The sequence below is a fragment of the Chinchilla lanigera genome, unplaced genomic scaffold (assembly GCF_000276665.1).
Source record: "Chinchilla lanigera isolate Chin_1 unplaced genomic scaffold, ChiLan1.0 scaffold00055, whole genome shotgun sequence".
Lineage (NCBI taxonomy): Eukaryota > Metazoa > Chordata > Mammalia > Rodentia > Chinchillidae > Chinchilla > Chinchilla lanigera.
In genome coordinates, this window is record NW_004955456.1 from 5,530,340 (window position 1) to 5,554,946 (window position 24,607).

Genomic DNA, 24,607 nt, shown 5'->3' on the forward strand with positions numbered 1-24,607 from the left:
AGAAGAGAGAAAGCATAAGCCCTGTGGATCTCTACTAAAAATGTACCTTATTTATGCTCTAATAACTTTGGGAAATTATCTCAAGAGTTTTGGGGCTGGGGTTTAGCTCAGCGGCAAAGCGCCTGCCTGGCAAGCGCAAGGTCGTGAGTTCGGTTCCTGGTACTGGAGAAAAACCAAAAACAAAAAAAAAAGAGTTTTATTTCTTCATCTGAGGAAATACCAGCGCTTTCTCCGTGAGCAGTGATTCAGAGGCGACTTTCTGTCCTCCTGCAGTCCAACCTCCCTCCCTCCCTCCCAGGCCTGCTGGTTTATTCAGATGTTGGCTGCTGGAATACTTGGGAAATAGAAGGTCAGTTGGAATCTGTTAATAACGCTCAGTACACATGAGCACATCAAAAGGCATCATTGCATATGTACGATCTAGGTTTAAAAATGACCATGTTATTAACACGCTCCTCAGAGGGGCGGGAGACTCCCGAGAAGCCTAGCAGTTGTTCAGAAATGAGTACGATGTCACAGGAGCGTGTGCCGGGAGAAAGAACACTTGATATTTTACTATTAGTTGCCATTATGTTCTTGTATCAAGTTCTTTGCGCGGGCCAGTCTAACTTCAGATGAGCTACCTTGACAATGCTGTGTCCCTGTACTGGGGATTGAACCCGGGGCCTTCACACTGCACTGCATCCCAGTCTTTTTTGTATTTTTTATTTTGAGACAGAGTCTTGCTAAGTTGCACGGGCTAGGCTCAAACTTGAGATCCTCCTGCCTCAGCCTCCCAGAGTGCTTGGGTTACAGGCATGCGCCACCATGCCTGGCACCACCGGCAGTGATTTCCTCCTCTCCCCTGGCCTGGATTCAGGGTGGTTTTCTCCGTCCTGCAAGCACCTGACCCCTCTGCTCTGCCGTAGGGCGCCCTGTCTCTCAGCCCAGAGCAGCAGCTGTCCGTGAGCACCGGGCAGATGGAGTTCCGCATCCTTCTTCAGCATGGTCCTCGCAGCTCCGTGCAAAGCCTGGGCCCCGTCCTCGTGCACCTGCCTGGGGACCTGGCCAGGCTCGTTCCTGCCGGAGAGGAGACGCAGAGCCTGTGCTACATCAGCCAGCTCACACTCTTCAGGAAGAGCCCTTACCCCTGGGGCCAGGCCGCCGGCCAGGTATGGCGGGCGCCTCCCTGCCCCGTCCAACCCCACTTCCAGGCTGCGGTCCCCGGGCTTCAGTGGTCAGAAGAGCGGCCGGGTCACCCCGTGTGCCAGCGAGGGGCCTGGAACGCTCCTCCACCTGCACCCCTCTTCGAGACCAGTGTTTCTAGTCAAGCTAAGCAGGACCACGTCCTGGTTCCTGAGTAACTGGACCGTTTCCTGTGGGAAGCCCTAGACCTTGGTTTTCGGAGTCAGCAGCTGCCGCCTTTCCTCCACGCCTTCGTCTGTCTAGGTGGAGGACGTCGTGGACCTGGCCCTCTTCAGCTGCCCCCGCAGAAGCCCCGTGGGCAGGCGACGGCTGGAGACGCCCATGACCGTGGAGTTCGGGGGCGAGCACAGCAGGGTGAGGACAGCCCCCCGCCACCTCTGCTTTGTGAGGGCTGCAGGGGCTGCTCTTCCCTGCATTTATCTTTCCAAAGACAACTTTGGCCTAGCTTGTTTCCTCTTCAGCGACAGGGTAATCAGACAGGTGAAGGCCCGTTCTCGCTGCTTCGGGGTCGGGTGAATGTGCACCGATTCTCCGGGCTGTCTCCGCACCCCCGAGAGTCGCTCCAGATACACATCGAGTTTGCTGAGCCAGAGACCAGAGCGTTCCCCGTGCTGCTGCTCCTCAGGTGCACTGGGGGCGCGACTGACACAGGGAGGGGGACCGCACGGGGAGAGGCACGGCACGGGGAGGGGGGACCAGGCGGGGAAGGGGCCACACGGGAAGTGGGGGCTGCAGAGAACCGTCCCGTCCCCGCGCTCACTGTGCTCCCCCAGGGAGCCCAAGCCCGTTCCTCCCTGCAACTCAGACGCCGTTAAAACCTTCAGCCACCTGGCCCTTCTGCAGGTCTCTAGTTTTGTGAGACTTCACGTGTGGCCGTGGAATTAAAATGGTTTTTCTCTTGTGAAAAGATGTTTTATGAACAAACTAGTGAGTTAAAGTGTGTTTTTAAAGCAAGAAGCAGCTTATTGTCAAAAGGAACTGTGCTACAGATTTTGTTACTTAGGTAGCAAAGCAGCCTTTACTTTCTTTGTGAGCCTGAATAGTAAGCATGAGAGTCGTTGGAAGTAACATGTGTGATCTCAGGCAGAGTAGCTCCGGCCAGAAATCTGTCCTTAGTCCCTCGTGTGTTCGAGTTTATCTGTGTCTGGGGACTCGGTAAGCCGTGGGCGATCGCTCTTTCTCGGGGCTGGGGGGTCCGTGTGGTCGCACGGGCCCTGCGTACGGCTGCGGGAAGGACCCTGGGCTCCACTGTGGAGTCGCGCATCGACGGCAGCAGAAGCCGCAGTGTGACCTTTGTGGCACACACAGGTGGCCACGTCCTCCTGGGATGGCCAGGCCTGGGTCACCTCTAGGCCCGGGTGTTGGGAACACTGGCAGGAAAGTCTGCTGTCCCCCTGTGCCTGCTGGTCTAGAAGAGCACCCCAGCTGGTTCAAAGGGAACCACTGAACCGGGCCCTGTGTCATGCACGTGCCACCCGGAAGCCTGGGCAGGCTGAAAGTGGAGCCGTGCGCAGGGTTGACCCGTGTGCCCAGGCCTTTGCGCTCAGCTACATCCGGGCCCTTTTAAAAATTTTTATGTTGAGACAGGATCTCGCTGAGTTGCCCAGGCAGGACGTGACCTTGCAGTTGTCCTGCCTTAGCCTCCCGAGCGTGGGGGTGACAGGCAGGTGGCACCACACCGGCTTGGACCTTTCCAGCCCAGACTTCCTCCTCGCAGTGAGAAGATGCACATTGTGCGACCCACGTACTTGAGGCGGGGCAAAGGGGGGACACCCGCGCTGCTCCCTTTTGTCTCCCAGCTTCTCCAGGAGGCCCAGCCCCGCAGACTTCCTGGTGCGGCAGACCCACTTCTGGGACACACGGAGCATGCAAGTTTACACCCCAGCCGCCGCAGGGCCAGGTCAGTGGCCGGGGCACCTTCCTGTGCAGGTTTGCTTTCTTGGTGCCCCAGACGACCGCGTCGTTTCTCTGCCCGCGTGTGGACAAGCTGCTTGTGAGAGGCCCCGGCCAGCTGCCAAGTGCAGCCCTTGTCACCTCGGGTGCAAGGACCCCCGCCCAGCTCGAGGCGCTGCCCAGCGGCCCCCGCCCAGGCCTGCGCCCTTCTTCCTCGGCATCTGTCTCTGCATGGAGCCACTTTTTGCAACCTCACACTGCCCTTTCTCTGGATTTTTTCCCACTTAGGTGCCAGCGTGGGCTATTTATCCTTGTTAGATGCCAACTACGACAGAAGCCCCCCAGGCGAGCGCTTCGCAGAGGCGGTGAACTACACCGTCCGTTTCCAGCGGATCCGGTGCCTGTTTTGGGATCGGGGAGAGTGGAAGTTGGGCAGTTTCCCTCCTCGAGCGGGAACTTCTCCAGACAGAGTGAACTGCAGGTACGGAGCTGCTGGGGAGAAAGGGTCGGAGAGGTTTGGCGAGGCACTGAAACCCCGCCTGCACTTACCGGGGCCAGCGCCGTCCCTGGGGCTCGTCCTCCCTCCCGGACAAGCCCCACAGCCTGGGCTGGCGCACCCCCAGCAGGGGCCTTCCCCACCACTTCCCATGTGGCAGCTCCAAGCGGCTCCTGAGGGGAAGGCGCTGGTCCTGCCGGGTGTACAGGGTCCTTCCCGATGGCCTCGTGCCCGCCTCTGCTTGTGGGGACCAGCAGGTGCTCGGGAGGTCCATGGAGAGACAAGCCAGCGAGTGGGTGCAGGACAGATGTGCCAGCTGATTTTATTACCCTGGCAGCGCTGGCAGCCGACGTCCTTCTGGAGGCGGGGTCAGGGGTCATGGCCACCCCAGCTCCTCTTCGAGGGGGAGCCCCCACCCCACCCCACCTGAGGTACAGGCTTGAAGATGAGCTCCTGGGACTAAGTCGCCTTCACTCGGACCTGAGCCACCACCAGGCATCTCTGGGTGCCTGAGTCGTGGTACTAAGTTGGAAATTCTTTACTGTCTAGGAGCAGAATTAACAGTTCTGCGAGACAGGTTCCGTGCATGGCTTTTGTTGTTCTCACTCTCTCGATAAGCCGGAGATTAACAATAATTAGGGATTTGAGACATAAAAATTGTCCTTTGCTTCTTAAGAACAATTAAACGGCAGGGAGCCACACGCTGGGCTTCCTGTTAGGAGGCGAATATGTGCAGACGGCCCCCCTGGCGACATCCGTCGCTGCTTCGTGCTTTTCTGTGTCACCCTTTACAGCTGCGTGGTGCCAGGCACACGGGTCGGTCGCGGCCCAATAGTCCAGTCAGGTTATGCACAGGTGCAGTCGTTCCCCCTCCATTACTGACTGCTCCAAGAGGCAGGGTAGGAAATAAACACGGAGTCACACACAGGACAGAGGGCAGATGGCTTTATTTCTCTCAGGGCAGTGTTGACGGTGCTGGTCGCGGTTACCAGTGGTACGACTTTGACACCAGGGATAGGACACAGGCCAAGGCACGTAGCGTGCTCCCCGAGAGGCTGCCCTGAGAGTGTCCGGTGGGAGCCATCCCCGTGCAGAGGGGCCCAGGACCCGGCACCCGCTCCCATCTGGCCCTCGGGACAGAGCTGTGCCCTGGTCCTCAGATGTCAGAAGAGCCACCTGCCAAGCCACCACGAAGCCAGTCTTAGATGAACCCTGTAAGCAGGGCCACGTGTGGGGCCCTGGGGTTGGAATTTGCCTCCCTTTCTGACAGTCCCATCCATGCCTCCCCCCAGCTATGACCGCCTCGCACCCTTCGCCATCCTTAGGAGGACGCTGAATGCTAGCTTCGAAGCCAGCGACGTTTCCCAGCTACACGGGTGAGTTCCGGCTTCCGAGCTGAGACTTCTTTATCGGGACAGCCGCCCACTTGGAAGGAAGTCCACAGTCAAGGAGATGCTTGCAATCGCGGCCCCTGTGTTGATTTCTTTAATTTTTATTTGTATTAGTACATGGTAGTACAAGTAGTGTAGTACGAGTGATTACACTCATTGTAAGGAGTATGCAGCACATCTTCCCTCTTTTTCCGCCCCTTCCCTCCTCTGCCTGCCCCACCTCCAGCTCTTCGTCCCCTCCCGATTTGCAAAAGATCTAGCTCCCTATTTTTCATTGTCTATCTTTTGCTCTGCTCTTTTGTTTATTTACCCTTGGGGTTCCTCACGTAAGAGAAACCAGGTAATATTTAAGCTTGAGTATCTGAGTTACTTCACTTAACATCATGGCCTCAAGGTGCATCCACTTCCCTACCATGACCCCAGTGTGCCCTTCTTGATGGCTGAGTAGTATTCCATGGTGTGTACATACCACATTTTCTTTAGCCATGGAGTATGAATATAAGAAGATCATGGTCTGTAAGTATATTCAACTATGTCTGTGTTTTCATTCACCAACATGAGGTTTATAAGCAGAAGACAAGCAACATACTTTTCTTTCTTTTAAATATAGCTTAGTCCAGTGTGAATTTGGTCAGCTGTTATTGACTGGGTCCGTACATGGCGACCCCGCCCAGTTTGCCTGTCCTGGTTCGTCCTCAGGGTCCCAGCACACTTAGTGCCACCTCCCCCTTTGTCCTTCAGAAGTGTCCGCTTTAGTTCACACGCTTCACACACACCCTATTCTTGCAGCTGCTGTGCTCCAGGGCACCGCTGCACTGAGGCCCTGAGAGTGCGAGAGTCGAGGGCTGTCCCTGTCCGTCCTCCTGTCCCCCATGTTTGACCCAGCCTGGCCCCTGCAGGGCTTAGGAGGCACATGCTGCATCACTCACAAGGTCTGTGTTTTCCGGGGATTGAGCGTTCTGCCCAAGCACGGTAGTGTCCTGCTTGGTGTAAAAGACCAACCCCGTAGACACTGCCCCAGGGAAGCTCTGAGTCCCCAGGTGTCAGGGATGGAGGGTTAGGGTTAGTGCAGCCTCCGCACTGTCGTCCCTGAGGGGGCAGACGATGGGGCAGGGGACCTGGCATGTGGGCGGAAGTCATGCAGAGGCGGAGCTCGGGGACGTCCGCCAGGCCCTAGTGGGTCCCGGCTCAGGGCACCTGGAGCCCAGGGCGTGAGTGGATGGGGCGCCTAGACAGGCTCGTTGCCTGACTGGAAGGGCGGGGACGGGAGGACAGGCAGCCAGGACAGAGCCAGCGCCCAGGCAGGGTCAGAGGCGAGTGAGGTGGGGACACAAGGGGCAGCGTGGGCCCCGGGCCCCCGGGAAATCTTGGTGGCGATCTGCAAGGCCGCAGCCCAGGCAGCACACCGTACTGGGTTAAGGTCTCCGTGCAGGGACTCCAGGTGGACGCCGTTGCCTGGGTCCTCGCAGTGCCGTGGTCTCCTCCCGGGCTGGGGTAGGTGCCTGGGACCACGGGAGCTTAACCCGCAGGCGCCAGCACAGGAGGCAGCCCAGGGGCAGGGGATGGGAGGAGGCCACCGGAAACTCTGCCTGGCTCTGCCGGGGCGGGCGTCCCTGCACCCACGGTCTGAAGCATCGCGCACGTGCACGTCACTCGTTTATCAGTGCAGCAGGACCAGGAGCTTCACGGAGGCGGCTTCACAACCACCCGCGGTTCTGGGGTTTGGGCCACAGCCACTGAGCGGGGGCAGCTCTGTGTCTCCAGAGCCCCTGCTGCAGTCTCAGCCCACAGCGCACGTCTGGGAACATTTCCCCACACTGGGCACCGTGGTGCATTCTGGGAGGCTGAGGCAGGGGGATTGCAAGTTGGAGCGCGGCCCAGGCAACTCAGGGGCTCAGGGTGACCCTGTGTCAACATAGAAATTAAAAAGGGCTGAGGATGTCGCTCAGTGTGAAGGCCCTTTATTCAATTTCTAGTACCACAAAAATGGGGCGAGGGGAAGGAGGGATGAAGGAAGGAAGGAAGGAAGGAAGGAAGGAAGGAAGGAAGGAAGGAGGGAAAGGAAAGAGAATCCCCCAAAGACAGGAGGGATCGGCGGCTTTCCGAGGTGTCCGTGCGCGAGCAGTGCCCTTTGTCCCGCTGCCCTTCCTTACAGCCACCCCCGAAACCTGCTCCCCAGCCTGTGCGTGGTGGTCTTTGCGATTCTCGGAGCACTTGCGGTTATGCACAGCAGACTCGTAGAGCGTCACGCGGAGAAGAGGGCCGGCTGCATCTTCCCGCAGGGAGCCACGCCGCCTGGGCACCAGCCGTACGCGGTCGTCGTGGACACCAGCTTCTGGTCGCCGGCGAGGTTCACCTCCAGGGTAAGCGGGGCTCCTGGGGACGCCTTCCTGGGGACGCGGTGGCCGAGAGATACCGAAAGCATCCCTGTGATGACTCAGCTGTCCTGTGGATCACATGGCACCTGTCACCAGCTGGGCCATCGCACTCCTGGGCGGAGCCCAGGCCACCCTCTGCTGCACACCTGGGAGGGCAGAGGTGGGACCCCCCACCTGTCCCCAGCTCTGTCCCCTCCTCCCGCTGCTCATGGGACACAGCCGCGGGGCTGTGTTGTGAGGTGACAGGGCCGAGACTGAGCAGAGCACCCAGGGCTCTTCCTGCCTGGGGCGGCTCTGTTGCCTGAGGGCCGGGGTGGCTGCGGGGAGCGTGGATAGGTAGGTGGGGACCTGCGAAGGGTGGCTGCCGGGGCCCTCGGGGTAGCTGGGTACACATGCCAGTTCCACAGTTCCACAGCTCCCGTGGTTCCCAAGTGTGTGAGCCCGTCCTTGATGCCCTGCGCCCGTGGGTCACTGTCTTGGAAAACTCCTCGAAGACAGGAGGGCAAAACAGAACTAGAACATCAAGCAGGGCAGAGAGCCGGTTCTGGGTAGAGGTTGTGCCCGTCTGCGCATAGCAGTGCAAAAGCAACTCAGGGTAGAGGTAGAGCCGCGGAGAACACCTGAGGAACTTGCTAGTTCATGATCCGGAAAGATCCCCACAGTTGCCTCCATAAAGCAGCAGCGCTCTCTCTAACACGTAACTAGAAACAAGATCGTCCCCTCACAGGCGCAGGAGAGCGGGGCCTAGAAGTCGCTTCATCAAACACGCACGGGACCTCCGTGGCAGCCGGCTGTGGGGCTGCACACCTAACGTTCCAGCACTGGGGGAGGCTGAGGCAGGAGGACTGAAAGTTCATGTCCAGCCTGGGAAACTTAGCAAGACTCTGCCTCAAAATTTTTTTTTTTTTTTTGTTTTTTTTTATTGTTTGTTTTTCTCCGGTACCGGGAACCGAACTCACGACCTTGCGCTTGCCAGGCAGGCGCTTTGCCGCTGAGCTAAATCCCCAGCCCCTCAAAATTTTTTTTAAAAAAATATTTTTAAGGGTTGGAGAGGGAGCTGATTGGACAGGTATTGGGTTCCATCCCAAAAGGCCCTCATGATAGCTAAGATAATTGTACTACTAATTTCTATTGGTTTATTGAAAGGAACAGTTAATGCTTAATTGTTTGATCAATCTTGCATACCTATATCTAGTAATCTGAGCAACTACTTTAAAGATAACAATATGTAATACAACTATTGTTGATTTCCTATCCGTTGTTTTGAAATTCTGTATCGTTTCTATTCTTTTTTGTTGTTTTGTTTTTGACTTTGTTTTGTTTTTTGGGTTTTGGGGGGGTTTTTTCTCTTTAAAATGAAATTTTTAAAAAAAGACCCTCATGGATAAATGTTGCTCAGATGTCGTACATTTATATATTCCAGTCTGTATTTCTGCATGGCCTTTCAGATTAATCTATAACATTTACCATAATCATGTGGATTAAGTTTTATTAATGTGCCCGTTTTATAGAGGAAAGCCAGCACGTGGAGAGGTTAGCATTCCTGCTCTGATCCAGGCATGTGGCGAAGTCGCCATAGCTGAGAGAGTGTAGCTCTGTCCCGAGCCAGGCCAGCAGATTTGGGGGACAGATTAGAGACCCCAGAAGCTAGCCAGACGTGCATCAGGGCCTTGCAAACCACAGAGGAAGAAAAGACCATTCAGTGAGATGTGCCGGGCAATATCTTGTGGAAGTGTCCTGTTCAGTCCTTGCTTCACATTAGACACAAGAGACAAACCCAGTGAGCGAAGGACAGCAAGGTGGGAAAACAAAACATAGAGATCACTCAGAGTAAATGTGGGTGACATCTTGGGATGTGACAGGATTTCAAAAACAAGAAGAAGGTTTCTTCAGGGAAGCGTGAGACTCCATCAGAATTGTAGTTTCTGTGTGACGAGACACCAAACTCTGCCCCGGCTGCACCCCGGGCATGGTGCCCCCTCCAGGGTCCAGCAGCCTCCCCTGGGCGCAGGGCCGGCCGAGCTGCCCCCACTGCATGTTCTGCCCTCCTGGTGCAGGCAGATGTCCCAGGGACCCCAGGGGCACCTCAGTTCCTAGGTCAGATGTGTGAGGAACCAGCCAGCCCAACTGGGCCCCACTTCCGGCCTCCTGGGGTCCCCGGGAAAGGCCGTGTGGGAGCTCCTGTCCCCTCAGCTGCACAGGTGGTGGCCCATGTGGTTTGTGAATGGAGAGGAAGTGGGAGTCCCTGCCCAGAGTACAGGTGTCCCGTGTGAGGTGACCTCCCTGACCTCTCACCCTGACCTCTCACCCCATGACCTTTCACCCCTCTGTCTGTGTTTTGAGGTTTTCATTGTTTTATGTGGCGAAAATGGACTTTCAGAAACCAAAGAACTCTGCTGTCCAGAGAGAACTCTGTTTGAAAGGAATTCCAGACACACCTTTATCCTGAGGTATTCCGGAATATTCCAACCGCGTGACTCGGGAAAGAGGCCAGTCAGAACTGGGGTGACTCATCACAAACCCTAAAGCAGTGATGGAGAACGTTGGTCTGCCACAAGACCATGAAATTATAGACAATCTAATGACGTACTTTAACAGTTTATTGTTTGGGGTGAGTTAAACAGTATTGTCCTCCAGGGCTGTGTCCCGGGACCCCACGGGTGTCAGGAGCACAGCTGGCACTGAACGCTACCTTCAATGTGTGTCCCATGTGTACATGGCCGGGACAAGGCCTCACCTATTGGTTAGGCCCCATACGAGATCAGCAACAACTAACAGCACCACAGCACAGCCGCGGCAGTGTCCTGCCCTGGAAATGCTTCAGCTGTCATTTCCCAAAGTTTCCATTTAATATTTGGGGACCACGCGGTGCCCGGTGGGACGCACTGTGCCTGCCACGCGGCTGCAGGTCCCGCCTGCGCCCTCAGGCACCACAAGGGCCCGAGGTCAGGGGGGGTTGGCGAGGTTGTCGCTCACTCCAGGCTGTCCCCACCTGGCTAATGAGATGCCGTTGGTGTCCCCAGCACCCCTGCCTGGCTGGGCCCGCTCCAGCACGTCCGCCTGTGGCATGACAGCAGCGGACCGGCCCCGAGCTGGCGGCTCAGCCGCGTGGCGGTGAAGGACCTGCGCTCGGGCCAGGCCTGGCTCTTCCCCGCGCGGTGCTGGCTGGCAGCAGGCCGGGGCGACGGCCGCGTGGAGCGGGAACTGCCCTGCCTGCACCACGGCCTCGGCTTCCGGAAGGTAGGTGCCTGGTGCCACTGTATCCGTGACTGCAGAGCCTGGTCAAAGTGGGCTGTGCTTCCGGGTGGACGCTGAGGGCAGAGGAATTGAAATCTCTCAGGCACACAAAGGAGAGGGACGGGCGCCCGGAAGAGGAGTCTGGGACAGGTGCCATGTTGCACATCCATGACCCCTCCGGGAGGCTGAGGCAGGAGTTTGTGTCCACCCCGGGGAACTTAGTGACTTAGACTTAGCAAGACCTGAGGCCTGTCCCGTCCCCTCCGCCGGCGGGCAGCACAGTGAAGAGCTGGGGCCTCTCCCTGGATCCCAGCAGGATTTAACCCAGCCAGGCTTCCCAAAAAGCTGGCCCTAGACAAACATTCGTTCAGGCCGTGAGAAGTTTTCCAGGAAGAAAATGAGCGATTTTCTTCCGCTAAGTCTAAGTCACTGAGTTGCTAAGTTTCAGAATAAGAAGTGACAAGGCCTGGGATGTAGCTCCGTGCGAAAGCTCTGGGTTCGATCCCCAGTGCGGGCTGCGGCGGTCAGGCCAGGCAGGCAGGAGGGCGGGAGTGGATCACAGCAAGGAGCCAAGGGCGCGGGAGGGCAGGAGCCAGCGCAGGGCGTTGCGCGGCGTCCACCTGCTCCCGCTGGCCGTGTGTCACCCGGCCGACCAGCCGGGACCGAGAAGCCCAGAGCTGAGGGCATCTCGGCCCAGGACCCGTCGCCCCGCCCGAGTGCCCGACCTCCCGGACCTGCGCTCTGCCCATTTCCGCCCCAGCTCTTCTACGCCAAGTTCGCGGAGTCCCTGGAGAGCGGCCACACCTGGCTGTCGCTGTGCACCCCGCCCGGCTCCCACGGCCCCCCGCGCACACAGCGCCTGGCCCTGTGCCTCTGCCTGCTGTGCGTCCATGCGTGCCTCACCGCCCTGGCCACCGCCAGAGGACGCGGCCAGGTGGGCTTCTCCCCGCGCGTGGTGCCTTCCCGACCCCAGGGGCACCACAAGCAGAGGCCGAGGACCGCGGGGGGGAGGGCACCCCACTGCCAGGCCCCAGGGCCACGCAGCATCACTTTGGGGGTAAAGGGAGCAGACTGGCTTCTTAGGGTCACGGGTCCCCTGTGCGGCTGGAGAACGTGGTGACGGGTCTGTCGCAGAGGGAGGAGTCAGCGATCCGATCCATCCAAGCACAGCAGGGCAAGGTGGCTCTGTACAGGCCGCCCAGTTTCAGAAGCGGGGGTCAGGGGCATTGTAGGTTTGCTTTTTTGAATTTGTTTTTTGCAGTGCTAGGGATTGAGCCTACAGTCTTCACACTGAACCCTCTTTTTATTTTGTATTTTGAGACAAGCTCTCAACGAGTTGCTGGACTTGAACTTGGAATCCTCCTGCCTCAGCTTCCCAGAGTACTGGGATTACAGGTGTGCATCACTGCACCCCACTCAGAATTTTCTTTCTTTTTTTCTTTTTCTTTTTTTTCTAAGAAGACTGTGTTGGTAGAATTCATAAAAAGATGCTAAAGAAATGTCACCACTAGCAGAAAGGGAACTGCCCTCTGGGGGCGGGGTCTTGGAACCCGTAGCCAAGACAGCCTCAGTGCTAACTGGGCATGGCGAGCAACCTGGGGCCGTGTGCCCACCTCCGCTGGCGGGCAGCACAGGATAGGCCTGGGGCCCCCTCCTGGGATCGCAGCAGGAATTAACCCAGCCGCGCTTCCCAAAAAGCTGGCCCCAGACACGCATTCGTTCAGGCCATGAGAATTTGTCCGGGAGGAAAATGAGCAGTTTTCCTCTGCTTCTGTAAGTGGGAGGAGGGAGGGGCTTTGAGGCCACCTGCGGTGCGTAGGTGACATGAGGCGGAACCAGGACGGCAGGCGCTGCGGGTGACGCCCGTCTCTGTGGTTGGTTGCAGCTCCCGCTGGACGTGGGCCCCACGGACCTCACCCTTGGAGCCCTCGGCCTGGGGCTCCTGTGCGCCCTGGCGGCCTCCCTGGCGGCTCAGCTCCTGTCGCTGCTCCTCAGACACAGCAAGGTACTGGGCCCGATGCGTGGCCCTGCGCCGCGGCAGCGCCTCCACCCCGGACATCGCCTCTCTAACCAGCGTCCCGCCTCTGCAGGAAGCTGAGAGGCGCCCGGCGGAGCCACTGGGTCCTGGGAGAAAGACACGGATGGAGGCACCTGGGGGTAATGCGCTTGGGGTGGAAACTCCAGGCCTGCTGGGTGTCTCCCCGGTCCTCGGAGGACTCTTCCTCGGGCTTCCTCCCGCGCTTTCTGTCTGGTGGTGCGTGTGTGCAGGGCACGGGTCGTGTCCACCCTGGGAGCCGGTCCTGTATGCACACAGCACATGCGCACGCTCCTCATGCCCCTGTGCACGTGGAAAACCATCTTGTTTTCCGGGTGCTCCCGTTTCCTCTGCCTCCGTCTGCCCGGCCCTGTGAAACCCTCCTCCTGGGTGCTGGGTAAGTGCTGGCCCCCAGGAAGTGAACGGATGGCCGGGGGATGCTTTTCCCCAGCTGCCGTAGCTGTTTGAGTTTGGCGATTACTTTTTAAAAAGTTTTACGCAGTCTTTGTACTTTTTGAAGAAACGCTTTCTCACCCTGCTGTTTCCCGGGGCAGCCGCGTGCGGAGGAGGGTCTTCCACGCTTGCAGCTGGGTGGCCCTGTCAGCACATCCTGTCTGGCTCTTGAACGGGCTCCCTGCAGGGTCAGCAGGGTTTTCTGGTCACCCTAAGGAAGGCCTATTTGAGCAGCATACATTATTATCTTTGTTTCTTTCTTTCTTTTCCTCTTCTTTTTTTTTTTTTTTTTTGAGACTGTCTCACTTTGTAACCCAGACTGGCATCAAACTCGAGATGATCCTCCTGCCTCAGCCTCCCCTGGAGTGCTGGGATCACAGGCATCCATCACCACACACAACCTCTTTCTTCTTTCTTGTTTTTTAATCAGGCCCTAATTCCCGTGGAAGGATGCCAGCCGTACAGGTGCCCTCCAAGGTAACTGGTATCTCAGTGCAGCAGCTAATCTCCAGCATAAAATGCTGGCGGTTTGATCCCTGTCCTCTCCTGGGGCCAGGGTCCATCATGGGTGGGTTGTGTGAGGAAAGAACCATTTCCAAGGTGGGGAGGTCAGATCCTGGGTCTGACATGTGCCCTTCCTCCTAGCTCCCCACCCTGCCACTCCCGTCCCCCAGAAGGCCGCAGGGGCACCCTGTCCAGGGCGCAAAGGACCTAATCAGGCACTGACCTTGGCCTGACCTTGCTCCAGCAGCCCGCAGCAGCCACCGTCTCTGGAAGAGGCACAGCCTGCCCAGCCCTGGGGCTGGAGACCAGCAGTGTGGGGAGCGGGAGCCGCCACTGCCCTCTGGGTTCTCAAGGTGACGCTGCTGTGTGCGGGGCCAGCGCCTGGGGGTGGGGGAGGCGCTGGGCTAAATGTCACCAAGTGCTATGGGCTCCTCTGTAGCAACCTTCCTTCCTGGTTCTGCTCGGATCTTAGACTTCACATGGAGGGTCAGGTCTTCTTGAAAGTCAGTAACAGACTCTGTACTTTTCTTCAAGTATTTTGAAATTCGAATTTTTTTAGATCCAAATCAGAGTAACAGCCCCAAGCAGAACATGTTGGTACTCAGCTGTAATCCTAGCACTCAGGAGGCTGAGGCAGTAGGATCACCACAAGTTCAAGGCCAGCCTGAACTACATAGTGAGACTCTTGTCTCAAAAAAATAAAATAACAGTCCCACCTTCAAATTAGTGGAAGCTCAGACACAAGCCAGAAGAAGGTGGGGATTCCCAAGGCAGAGATAGGGGCCAGGTCCTGCTGGGCAGTCCAGGAGGCGACCATATCCCTGTCAGTCAGTCTGGGGGCGTGTGGGGTGCACAGCTTTAGGTCCTGGACATGGCTGCTCCTAGTCAAGCTCTGGCCCAGGCAGCAGGGCCACTGCCCTGTGGAGAGCCTTAGGCAGGTGTCCCTCGGGCCAGCTACTGTGCTGCAGGGGCCACACGGGAGCCAGGCTGGGGCGAGAGCTCCAGGGAAGAGCCCGTGCCGTGCACAAGGCCCAGGAGGCTGTGGGCACAGGGTGCTCGGGACCTGCTGGCCACAGCTCCATGCGCCCGCTGCCTGCTCAGCAAGCATCCGGGGTCTGCCCGGTGCAGCTCAGGGACGGCATCCTGCAGGCCTGAGGTCGGTGGTGACTCCGCTCGTGGGCTGACCTGGGCGGAGTTATGCGGCAGACAGGAAAAGAGAGGCCGTGGGGCGGTCACAGCAGTGTCCCTGCCAGCACAGGGCCCTCAGTGCAGTCAGAGCCAACCCCACGGAACCCATCGCCCTGGGTGTCAGCTAGGCGCCGAGGGAAGCGGGACCCTTTGGGCCTGAGCAGGAGGAGCTCCCTCTTAAATCAGTTGTCCCCTCAGGCTGCAACTGACTGGGCGAGGCCCACCCATGCCAGGAGGTGGGGCTGCCACTCCGCATGCTAATAGCATCCGAAACTCCCTCACGCGTGGCTCGGGATGACGGTGAAGCAGCCCTCCGGGCACCCAGGACGACATGAAGCCCACGGCCGGCCAAGGGTGGGACGACGTGCTCTCTTACCCACGTGTGTCTGTCCCACTGTCCCACAGGTCCCAGCGCCGGCTGTGAAGGGCTCGCAGTCCCAGGGTCCAGGGCTGGTCCACCACGGCCGAGCACAGCAGCCTGGACTGCTTGCGGCTTGGTGTCCCTGGCCTGCGGGCTGGGGACGGGCTTCTTGGGCTACGGGTGAGTGGTGGCGGTTGCTGGTCTCGGCCCGTGAGCAGAGCCCTGGAGCCCCTGATGTCGCTGGCCCTGTTTCCTCCTTCGCCCCACCGTCTCCTGGGCGACAGAATCCTCAGCCAACCCAAAGGGTCAGCTTCCACCACCAGCCCAGATGAGTCCCGGGTACCAGCCACGGCGCCCCAGGAGGCAAGGGCCCCCTCAAGCACACCCCTGTGACCCGGGGCTCCAGGGGTCCAACTGGCCCCAGCCCCGAGGAGCAGCAGCAGCCCCAGGGTCTCCCTCCTCCGGCCTCAGGTCCTGGGCTGTCTCCATGCCTCCATGGTCCATCTGTGAACGGGGCCACCCAGAGCACGGTCCACAGGGTTAGGGGAGCAGAGGAACCTGGAACTGTGCCCAGTCCTGCTGCTCCTGCTGCCCAAGTGCCCCGCACACAAAGTGCCCCCCAACACGGCTTCCGGTCCTGCACTCGTTGTTACCATGGTTACCATCAGGCTTCCCTCTCCGCCCAGGCTCTGCTCTGTCTGGTCCTCGGTTCCTCTCCAGCCTGCTTCCCGCCAGGGTCTCCCGGGCCCACGCTGAGGGGCAGGGTCGGCCCCCACAGCCTCTCCCGTCACCCCCGCAGGTTCCTCCCGGCCCAGTGTGCACGGTGGCTGCTGCTGCTGTCCCTGTCTGTGGTCTTCTGCGCGTTCGTCACCCAGCCGCTCCTGGTGAGAAGCGGGTGCTCAGTAGGGCCACGCCCACTCCTGCTGTTGTCTTGATTTTCTTTGCAGTTCGGTTTAAAATGTTGTGAGAAAAATCGGGGCCCAGGCCCTGTGCTAGTTTTCCTGTGTGCCTGGGTTAGATCCTCGCGAAAAAGCCCCAGAGCCGGGTGTGGAGGTGCACAGCCGTGATCTCAAGATCAAGCCCATCTCGGGCAGCTTAGGGACATAAGGAGACCCTGTCTCAAAATTGAAAGTGCCGAAAAGGGCTGGGGATGGAGCCCAGCGCCAAGGCCCTGGTTCAGTTGCCAGTGTGGGCAGAGGGGGTGTGAGGAGCGGAGCCCTCCACCCCGCTTCCAGTGGAGGGACCCCAGCCTCGGCCGGCATGAGCTGGATGGGTGAGGCCACGGGGTGAGCTGAGGGGACGCAGCCCTGGTGTCTGCGCAGGGCTGGGGCGGGAGGCTGAGGCAGGGGGACAGGCAGGCGGCCCAGGCGGGATCACACGGCCTGGGGTCTCCCCTCCCACAGATCTGCTGCTCTGCGCTGGGTTTCGCTTGGAGGAGCAGAGGCGACAGCCAGTGTTTTGCGGAGTCCTTACACGAAGCCACCGGGAGCCTTCCCGGCTCGGGGCGGGAAGAGTGTGCGGGGCCGCACATCCCAGCTCCTCCCGGCAGCCGCGAGGCCGGGCTTGCTGAGGTGAGCGGGGCACCGTGGTGGGGACAGGGGCACTGGGCTGCCCCGCTGCGAGTGTGGGCCGGGTGCCCGCGAGACCCAAGGCACACACCTCCCTGCCGAGCGCCTTGCACACTTGGGGTGAGAATTCAGGGCCCAGGATCGACTTCTGCACCTTCACCCCAGCCCAGGTGAAATCCGAGCCTCCAGACATTAAAAAAAAAAGGAAGAGCATGTTTGTAAAATTCTGATGCAAATGAGAAACAGCTCCTGGCTGTGACTCTGGAGAAATTCAGGCCATTTGCTTTGCGGTGGACTCACGGAATTCACTGCTTCCACCCCCGCCTTCATTCCTTTTCTCCTTCCTTCTTCCCTTCCTTCCTTCCTGCCCTCGGACCTCTGACCTCTCTGATTTCCCCATGCTGACCCCAGGCTGCTCCCCAGGTGTGTATTGGATGAACAAGTAAATAACTGGGAAATAAATGAATGGATAGTTTTTGATGGGCCTGAAGGCAGCATGCTTTTTTTGCCAATACTGGATTGAACCCAGGGCCTCTGCCCTGAGCTACATCCTCAGCCCCTTTTTATTTTATTTTGAGACGGCGTCTTGCTAAGTCACTAAGTTGCCCCAGGCTGGGCTTTAACGTGTGATGCTCCTGTCTCAGCCTCATGATTATAGACATATGCCACCATGCCTGACCTCAGTAATGCTTAAAATGGATGAATGAATGAATGAATGGGGGCCATTTCTCGCCAAGACTGTACTGTACCTTAAAGAGGCTTCCCAGACTCTGAAGGTCTCCACGAGGAAATGCGTGCAAATACCAAAGATAACTGCCGCTCTCCTTTGCCAGCCTTTACCCCCCACCTCTCCGTGAGCGGCCAGCCTCACTTCCCGCCAAAGAGCTTGCTGTGACACGCACAGATCTGCTCTGCGGGGCTGCCCAGTCCCGGCACCCCCAGCACTCCGGGGTGTGTTCTCCGCGCAGAGCAACCTGTGTCCCCAAACACCGCACAGCCGGGCGTGGCAGGAGCCTGGCATCCACCGGCTGCCGAGGTTCACAGTGTGCTGCCCCCACAGGTCCTGGCCGCCCGGCAACGAGAGCGCCACCTGCGCCGGGCGCAGCCACCGTCCAGAGCCCAGCTCAGGGCCACCAGGGAGAGGATGAGGAGAGAACGCCATGCACAGGCAGCCCTGAGGTGGGTGCCTGCGGGGTACAGTGGACACGGAGGAGCTGGCTGTCTGCCGCCGTGGGGGTGGGGGTTGGGGGGTCTCTTTCTGTCCCTCATCCTGCGCCCGGCATGTGCAATGCAGGGAAATGGAATGGGAACCAGAAACGCAGTTCTGGGCATGGGGATGCACACGGGTCATCCCAGCACTCCGGGAGGCTGAGGCAGGAGGGTCACAAGTTTGAGCCCAGCCTGGGCAACTCTGACTTCCCAAAAAAATAGTTGTTGGGGATGCAGCTCAGTGCGAGGGCCCTGGGCTCAATCCCCAGTACCGAAAAGAAAAGCAAACTTGGTTCTGCAACTGGCCCGTGATGGGAGCTACTGGCAGCTCCTCAGGCCCCGCGTCCTCCCTCAGGGCGCACTGAGGTCCGGCCACCTGTGCTCAGCACCAGACGGGTGTGCAGGAGACACTACGCCTCTGCCTGGAGCATCTGCGGGGGCCCGTGGCCAGGATTCTGAAATCACCGAATATTACGTGATGCACGCACGTCCTTGTGCTCAGCACTAAGTCTGTTGAATCCTTTATAGGCTTCTCCATGCAGGAATGACTGCAAATTAAATCACAAGACCTGAGAAACAGAGAGCCTATAGCAAACCCATGCACACAGACCGTGGGTCCGCAGACCCAGCAGCAGCCCCCAAGGGGCCTTCGTGAGCTGGAGCCAGAGCGTGTCTGTGACCCTGGATTCTAGGCTGCAGGGTCCTGACGTCGTTGGTCAAGGCTTTGGGAGTTCCTGCTACTGCTCCCCAGATGGCGCTGCTGGACACGAAGTAGAAGCCCTAAGCTGCTTCCTTAAGCCTCTGCCCACAGGCCAAAGCTCGGGCAGTTCCCTGTAGCTACACAGAGCGACCTGGAGCAAATCCTGGTCTGCAGGCAGAGTTGGGGCTGTATCCCGGTCTCGCCTGGTGGTGCAGGAGGAGTGGCTGGAGGCAGAGGCACGACTCGCTCCTGCTGCCAGATCTCCTTAAAACAACACTGCAACTGTCCCAGCAAACTGGAAACGCATCGAGAGCAGCTCCAGGAGGCCAGGAGACACATCGTCCCCTCCTCCGGAGCACGTGGTGGGCCCAGAGCCCATGGCTTTGAGTTACCACAGGACTGCGTAGAGCCACTGTCGGCGTGGGGCACCCCAGGAGCAGGGTGTCCGGAGTCCCGCAGGGCCACGGCAGGGAGCCTGAGGCAGCTGAGCCCCCTAAACCCCCAGGACGTGGCCCCACACTGGGGGCCACAGAGAAAGCAGACTCAGGAAGAGGTGACCAGCTCTGAGTGCACAGGAAAAGAGTCTGGGAAGCCCCCCAAAACAAGGAAACTGCCACAGGCAGCAAAGAACCCAGTAAAGTAGCAGACTGTGAAATTAAAATGCAAAAGCCCAAGTCCTCTGTGCGTGGAAATGCAAGTCAGATTAAAAGACTCAATATTCAGCAGCTACAAACAGTACAGAAAATACAGTAAGATGCTTAGGCGTCATCTTAAAGAGAAATGTGATTTTAAAATCAGAAAGAAGACAAGGATGTCCACTATCACCACTCCATTCAATATTGTTCTAGAAACATTAGCCAGAGCAATTACACAAGAGAGAGAAATATAAAAGGAATAAGGATAGGAAAGGAAGAAGTTAAATTATCAGTATTCACAAATGACATGATACGCTACATAGAAGACCCCAAAAACTCCACCAAAAGACTCCTAGAATTAATAACCAAACTCAGTAGCATAGCTGTATACAAAGTCAGTGCTCAAAAATCAATAGCATTCCTATACACGAACAACAAACAGACTGAGAGAGAAATTAGGGAACCCACACTTTTCACAATAGCATCCAAAAAAATGAAATACTTAGGAATCAACCTAACAAAGGAAGTAAAAGATCTATACAGTAAAAATTACAGTACTCTGAAAAAAGAGATCGAAGAGGATTTCAGAAAATGGGAAGCTATTACTTACTCATGGATGGGAAGAACCACCATTGTGAAAATGTCCATACTGCCAAAACTGCTATACAGATTTAATGCAATCCTGATCAAAGTACCACTAGCATACCTCACAAATCAAGAGAAAACATTCCTAAAATTCATCTCGAACCAGAAGAACAAAAGACAATAGCAAAGGCAATTCTGGGCAACAGAGACAAGGCAGGAGGCATCACAGTCCCTGACTTGAAATTATACTACAAAACTGCTGTAATAAAATCATCATAGTACTGACAAAAAAACAGACCTTCGGATCAGTGGAACAGATTAGAAGATGCAGACACAACTGCAAACACACTCAGCCATCTTATCTTTGACAAAGGGGCCAAACATGTTCACTGGAAGAAAAACAGCCTCTTTAATAAGTAATGTTGGGAAAATTGGCTTTCCAGTTGCTGAAGACTAAAACTAGACCCATGTCTATTACCATGCACCAAACTAAAGTCAAAATGGATCAAAGATCTACATATTAAAACAGAAACACTAAATCTACTGGAAGAGAAAGTAGGCAGAAATCTTGAAGACATAGGGGTAGGCAGAAAGTTCTTGAACAAAAACCAAACTGCATGCGAAATACTTCAAAGAATCAACAACTGGGATCTTATCTTATTGAAAAGATTTGCACATCAAAAGAAATCACTAAAAAGATCCATGCAGTAAAAAGAAAACCCATGAATTGGGAAAAAACTTTAGCCAGCTGTCCCTCAGACAAAGGACTTCTATCCAGAACATATAAAGAATTTAAAAAATCAGGACCCCAAAATTCAAAGACCCAATCCAAAAATAGGCATCTAAGATGAATACACACTTCTCAGATGAACAAATACAAATGGCAAATAAATGTATGAAAAAATGTTCAACATCAGTAGTCATTCAATAAATGCAAATTAAAACAAAACAGATTCCGTTTCACTCCAGAAAAAATGGCTATCATCAAGAAATCAATAACAAAAGCTGACAGGGCTGTAGGGAGAAAGAAACCCTTCTCCACTGTTGGTGGGAGTGTAGACTGGTGCAACCAATGTGGAAATCAGTGTGGAGAATTCTCAAGAAACTAAGATTAGCGGTCCCATTTGACCTGGCTATCCCTCTTCTGCGTATTTTTCCAGAAGAACTGAAAGCATCATACCACAGCGATATACGTCAGAGAACATGAGAATGCAGACTAAGCCCACGGAGTCAGAGGTCCAGTGGACTGGGGTCACGGGAGCCGCTCGGAAGCTGTAAAGGAGGCTGAGGCAGGAAGATTGCGAGTTTGAGTTCAGACTGTGCAATTTTTGGAAGAAAGATAAACTTGAGGCTTTTATAGGTAAATGGATGCAAGTGGAGACCATACTCAGAAGTGAAATAAATCAGACCTGCATGTGCAAACATCGTATTCTCTCCCTAGTGTGAGAAACTGAAAGAGTAAATAAAACCTGAAATGTACAATAGATATTGTGAAAGGGAAAGGAATTACTCAAAGGGAAAGAGCAACAGGGATGAGAGAAAGGAGAAAAGAAAGAAGGAAGGGAAAAAAATATATATACACACACACACACACACACATAAGATAGCTAAGATAATTGTACTGCTAATTTCTATTAGTTTATTGAAAGGAACATTTCATGCTTAACTTTTTTGATCAATTTTTCGTGCCTATATCTGATAATCTGAACAACTACTTTGAAGAGAACAATATGCAATATAACAACCGTTGTTGTTTCCTATCAACCTGTTTTGAAATTCTCTATCATTTTTAGTGTTTTTTTTATTTTTTACTCTCTTTAAAAAAAAAAAAGAGCAATGTGACGATGATCCTTGTTATTTTGGGCAAATTCTGTTTCCAGTAAAAACACATCAAATGGCTGCAGGAGGAAGCTGACGGAGAAATCCACAGCGCAGAGCACCAGTTTGCTCACACACAAATTGCAGAGCAGCCAAAGAGAAAAAGAGAAGTAGCCGGTGCAGTGAGGTTGAGAGAGCCGGAAGGCGGAAGTGGTCCCTGTAACTCACCATACTGGCGCTTACCAAGGAAGTCCGCACGATCATCTCGGAGACACACACAGAACAGCTGATGGAACTGGACGTTTATCCATGAAAAAAGGAAATTTTCAAACTCAGCAAACAAGGAACAGAGACCTGAGCTCCCTGACCTAATAATGGGCGTCTGTGAAAACCCCGCACAAACGTCACCTCTGAGATCAGGAGTAGAGCGAAGCTGTGGGCGCTCCTGCCAGACGTCATGACGGACAGCCCGGCCCGTGGGATTGGCGAGGAAAAGAAATACAGAGAATACAGATTTGAAGGGAGGAAATAAAATTATCATCTGGTGAGAGACGACGTGAATGTCTGCACAGTAAATTCCAAATACGAGAAAGGCTATCAAAAATATTAAGTGAATTTAGCACTCTTGCGGTTACAAGTCAGTATAAATTCTACTCCCTGTACCAGCAATAAGTAATTGAAATTTTAAAATACTGTTTACCATGGCACCAAAGAAATGAAGTACTTAGGTACGCTTCTAAACACGCAGAATCTGCATGCTGAGGCCTGGGAAGTGCTACGCAAAGATACGGAAACATCTGGAAGTGAAGCGGTGCCCATGTGCATCGGGTGGGAAACTTGGTGCTGTGCTGAGACTTTGCACTGTACCTGTAGATCCTCAGCAGTCACAACCAAGATCCTGCAGGCTCTTAAAAACAGCTATCAGGCACAGTATAGCTCAGCGGCACAGTGCCTGCCTGGCAAGCGCGAAGTCCTGAGTTCGATTCCTGGTACCAAAAAACCCCCAGCTAATAACAAACCAGTCTGAAAAAGTCTATGGAAGACAAAGGACCCAGGAAGCCAAGGAAATGCTGACAAAGAGCAAAGCTGAGAGCCGACGCCGTCAGCCCTCAGATGCCGTACAAAGCTGCGGAAACCGAGCTGCGTGCTGTCTGGGGCCGCAGGGACCGCCCAGATCAGTGGACAGGACAGAGAGCCCGGAAATAGACCCCCGCAACTATGTGCAAGTGGTTCTCCCGACACAGACAGTTCAGTGGGGAGAGAATGGTCTTTTTCAAAAACGGTGGGCGGTGGGAAGACAGGGTGTCAGTGTGCAAAGAGGAAAAGGCCGGGAAAATGAGCCTCTGTGCGCCTCGTGTGTCGTCCCAAGCTTCCTTCGTGGGGTGTAGAAGTTTGGTTCCTTTACAAATGTTCTCAGCACCCTGGAAGCTGCTGAGGCTGCCCTCTCCTCACAGGGACATTGCCCTACACGTCCTGGCGCTGCTCCTGCTCCTGTGGATGACACATGGCACCTTCTCCGCGGACGCACATTCTCTCAGCCGGGCTATCCGGAAGGAATTTGTGAGGTAGGAGACCTGGGGGCGCCTCTGGGACTGCAAACTGTCCCCCTAGTTCCTGGCCAAGATGACCCAAAGGGAAGCGGGGATCCAGGGCGTGGCCTGCCCTTGGTGACGTAGCCTGAGTCCTGTCTTCTAGCGCAGACAGGGTCAGCAGGGGACCCACCGACCCTCACATCCCCTCCTAGGTTGCATCACACCCAGCCATGAGGAGGCCTGGATGAGGGTCTTTGCCATGTCCCATGCATGAAATGTGGAAATGGTTGTCATGGTGACTCAGGGGCCCGCTATATCCCCTCTGTTCAGCCACGTGTAGTGATATACACCTGTTATCCCAGCACTCTGGGAAGCTGAGGCAGGAAGATTGCAAGTTTGAGTTCAGACTGTGCAATTTTTGGACTTAATGAGGCCCTGTCTCAACATAAACATGAAAATGAAATGTAAAAGGGGCTGGGGATGTAGCTTAGTGCAAAACCCACACATCTGCCATGTATTTCCTTTCTGCATCTCAGCATCTCTGAGATAATGATCCTTTCTTTTTGAAAGTCATTAATTTTGGGGGGGGGCGGTTGGTTTGGTTTTTGGTTTTTGGTTTTTTTGAGACAGGGTCTCACTGTGTAGTTCAGTTGGCCTTGACCTCACTATGTAGCCCAGGCTGGCCTCAAACTCACAGGGATCCTCCTGCCTCAGCCTCCTGAGTTCCGGGATTACAGACATGCAACACCACCCCCAACCAAAAGTCACTGTTAAATCCATGGTCAAACTTTATTTCACCTGCTGAAAACAGCCTGATGATTCCTTCAGGGCAGCTTGGCTTTGAATTCCGAAGTGCATGGTAGGAACTGATGTCAGTTATTCACTATGGTGTCAGTGACAAAAGGTGAAATAATTCCACATGTTTCAAGATTTTACTCTGTCTTCCTCCAGAGAATATTTTAGAGCACATTTCTGGAGCATTTCTGTGAATGTGCTGCCACTGACGCACTCACTCAGTTGGGTGTAAATATCGTTTTGTTGGTGTTTTCCTTGGGCGGGGCTGGGAGGCTGGAAAGCCCATTTAGTCTTATCCGTTATTGAAGAACAATTTTCTTTCCACCTTCTGCAAGAGAGGGTGGTTGGTCTGCATCGAGCAGCGGCTGGCAAAGGTCATCTCCCAGTAGACCTGTCAGTCTATGCCTCGCGCTTAAGCTGAGACCCAGAAGTCCCCGTTCAACCAGTCTGGGCTCTCCCAGCGCGAGAAGCCAGCTTTTGCTGCTGAGCTGCGAGGTGACTGGCGCCTCTGCATTCGCAAAAGCTGCAGTTACCTCCCTGGGGGCCACTTTCCCGCCCTCTCCCTCCGAGCTCCAGTCTCGGCAGCTGCACAGATTGTACCGGTAGGTGGCGCTGTGGGCAAAACAAAGAGACAATTGGGGCAT

General features: G+C 55.6%; 1 protein-coding gene across 1 annotated transcript in view; it reads left to right on the forward strand.

Moving 5' to 3' along the window:
• The window catches only part of Pkd1l1 (polycystic kidney disease 1 like 1), a gene marked incomplete at its 5' end in the record, with an annotated part of 85,217 nt that overhangs the window by 33,214 nt on the left and 27,396 nt on the right, over positions 1–24,607 (forward strand). Inside the window, 19 exon segments of the mRNA XM_013520637.1 lie at positions 909–1,151; positions 1,429–1,539; positions 1,647–1,810; positions 2,985–3,085; positions 3,367–3,559; positions 4,867–4,950; positions 7,121–7,328; positions 9,687–9,793; positions 10,367–10,583; positions 11,341–11,514; positions 12,466–12,585; positions 12,671–12,737; positions 13,499–13,545; positions 13,817–13,925; positions 15,166–15,301; positions 15,921–16,005; positions 16,525–16,692; positions 17,750–17,868; positions 23,091–23,201. Coding sequence (XP_013376091.1) covers positions 909–1,151; positions 1,429–1,539; positions 1,647–1,810; positions 2,985–3,085; positions 3,367–3,559; positions 4,867–4,950; positions 7,121–7,328; positions 9,687–9,793; positions 10,367–10,583; positions 11,341–11,514; positions 12,466–12,585; positions 12,671–12,737; positions 13,499–13,545; positions 13,817–13,925; positions 15,166–15,301; positions 15,921–16,005; positions 16,525–16,692; positions 17,750–17,868; positions 23,091–23,201 — 2,564 coding nt within the window.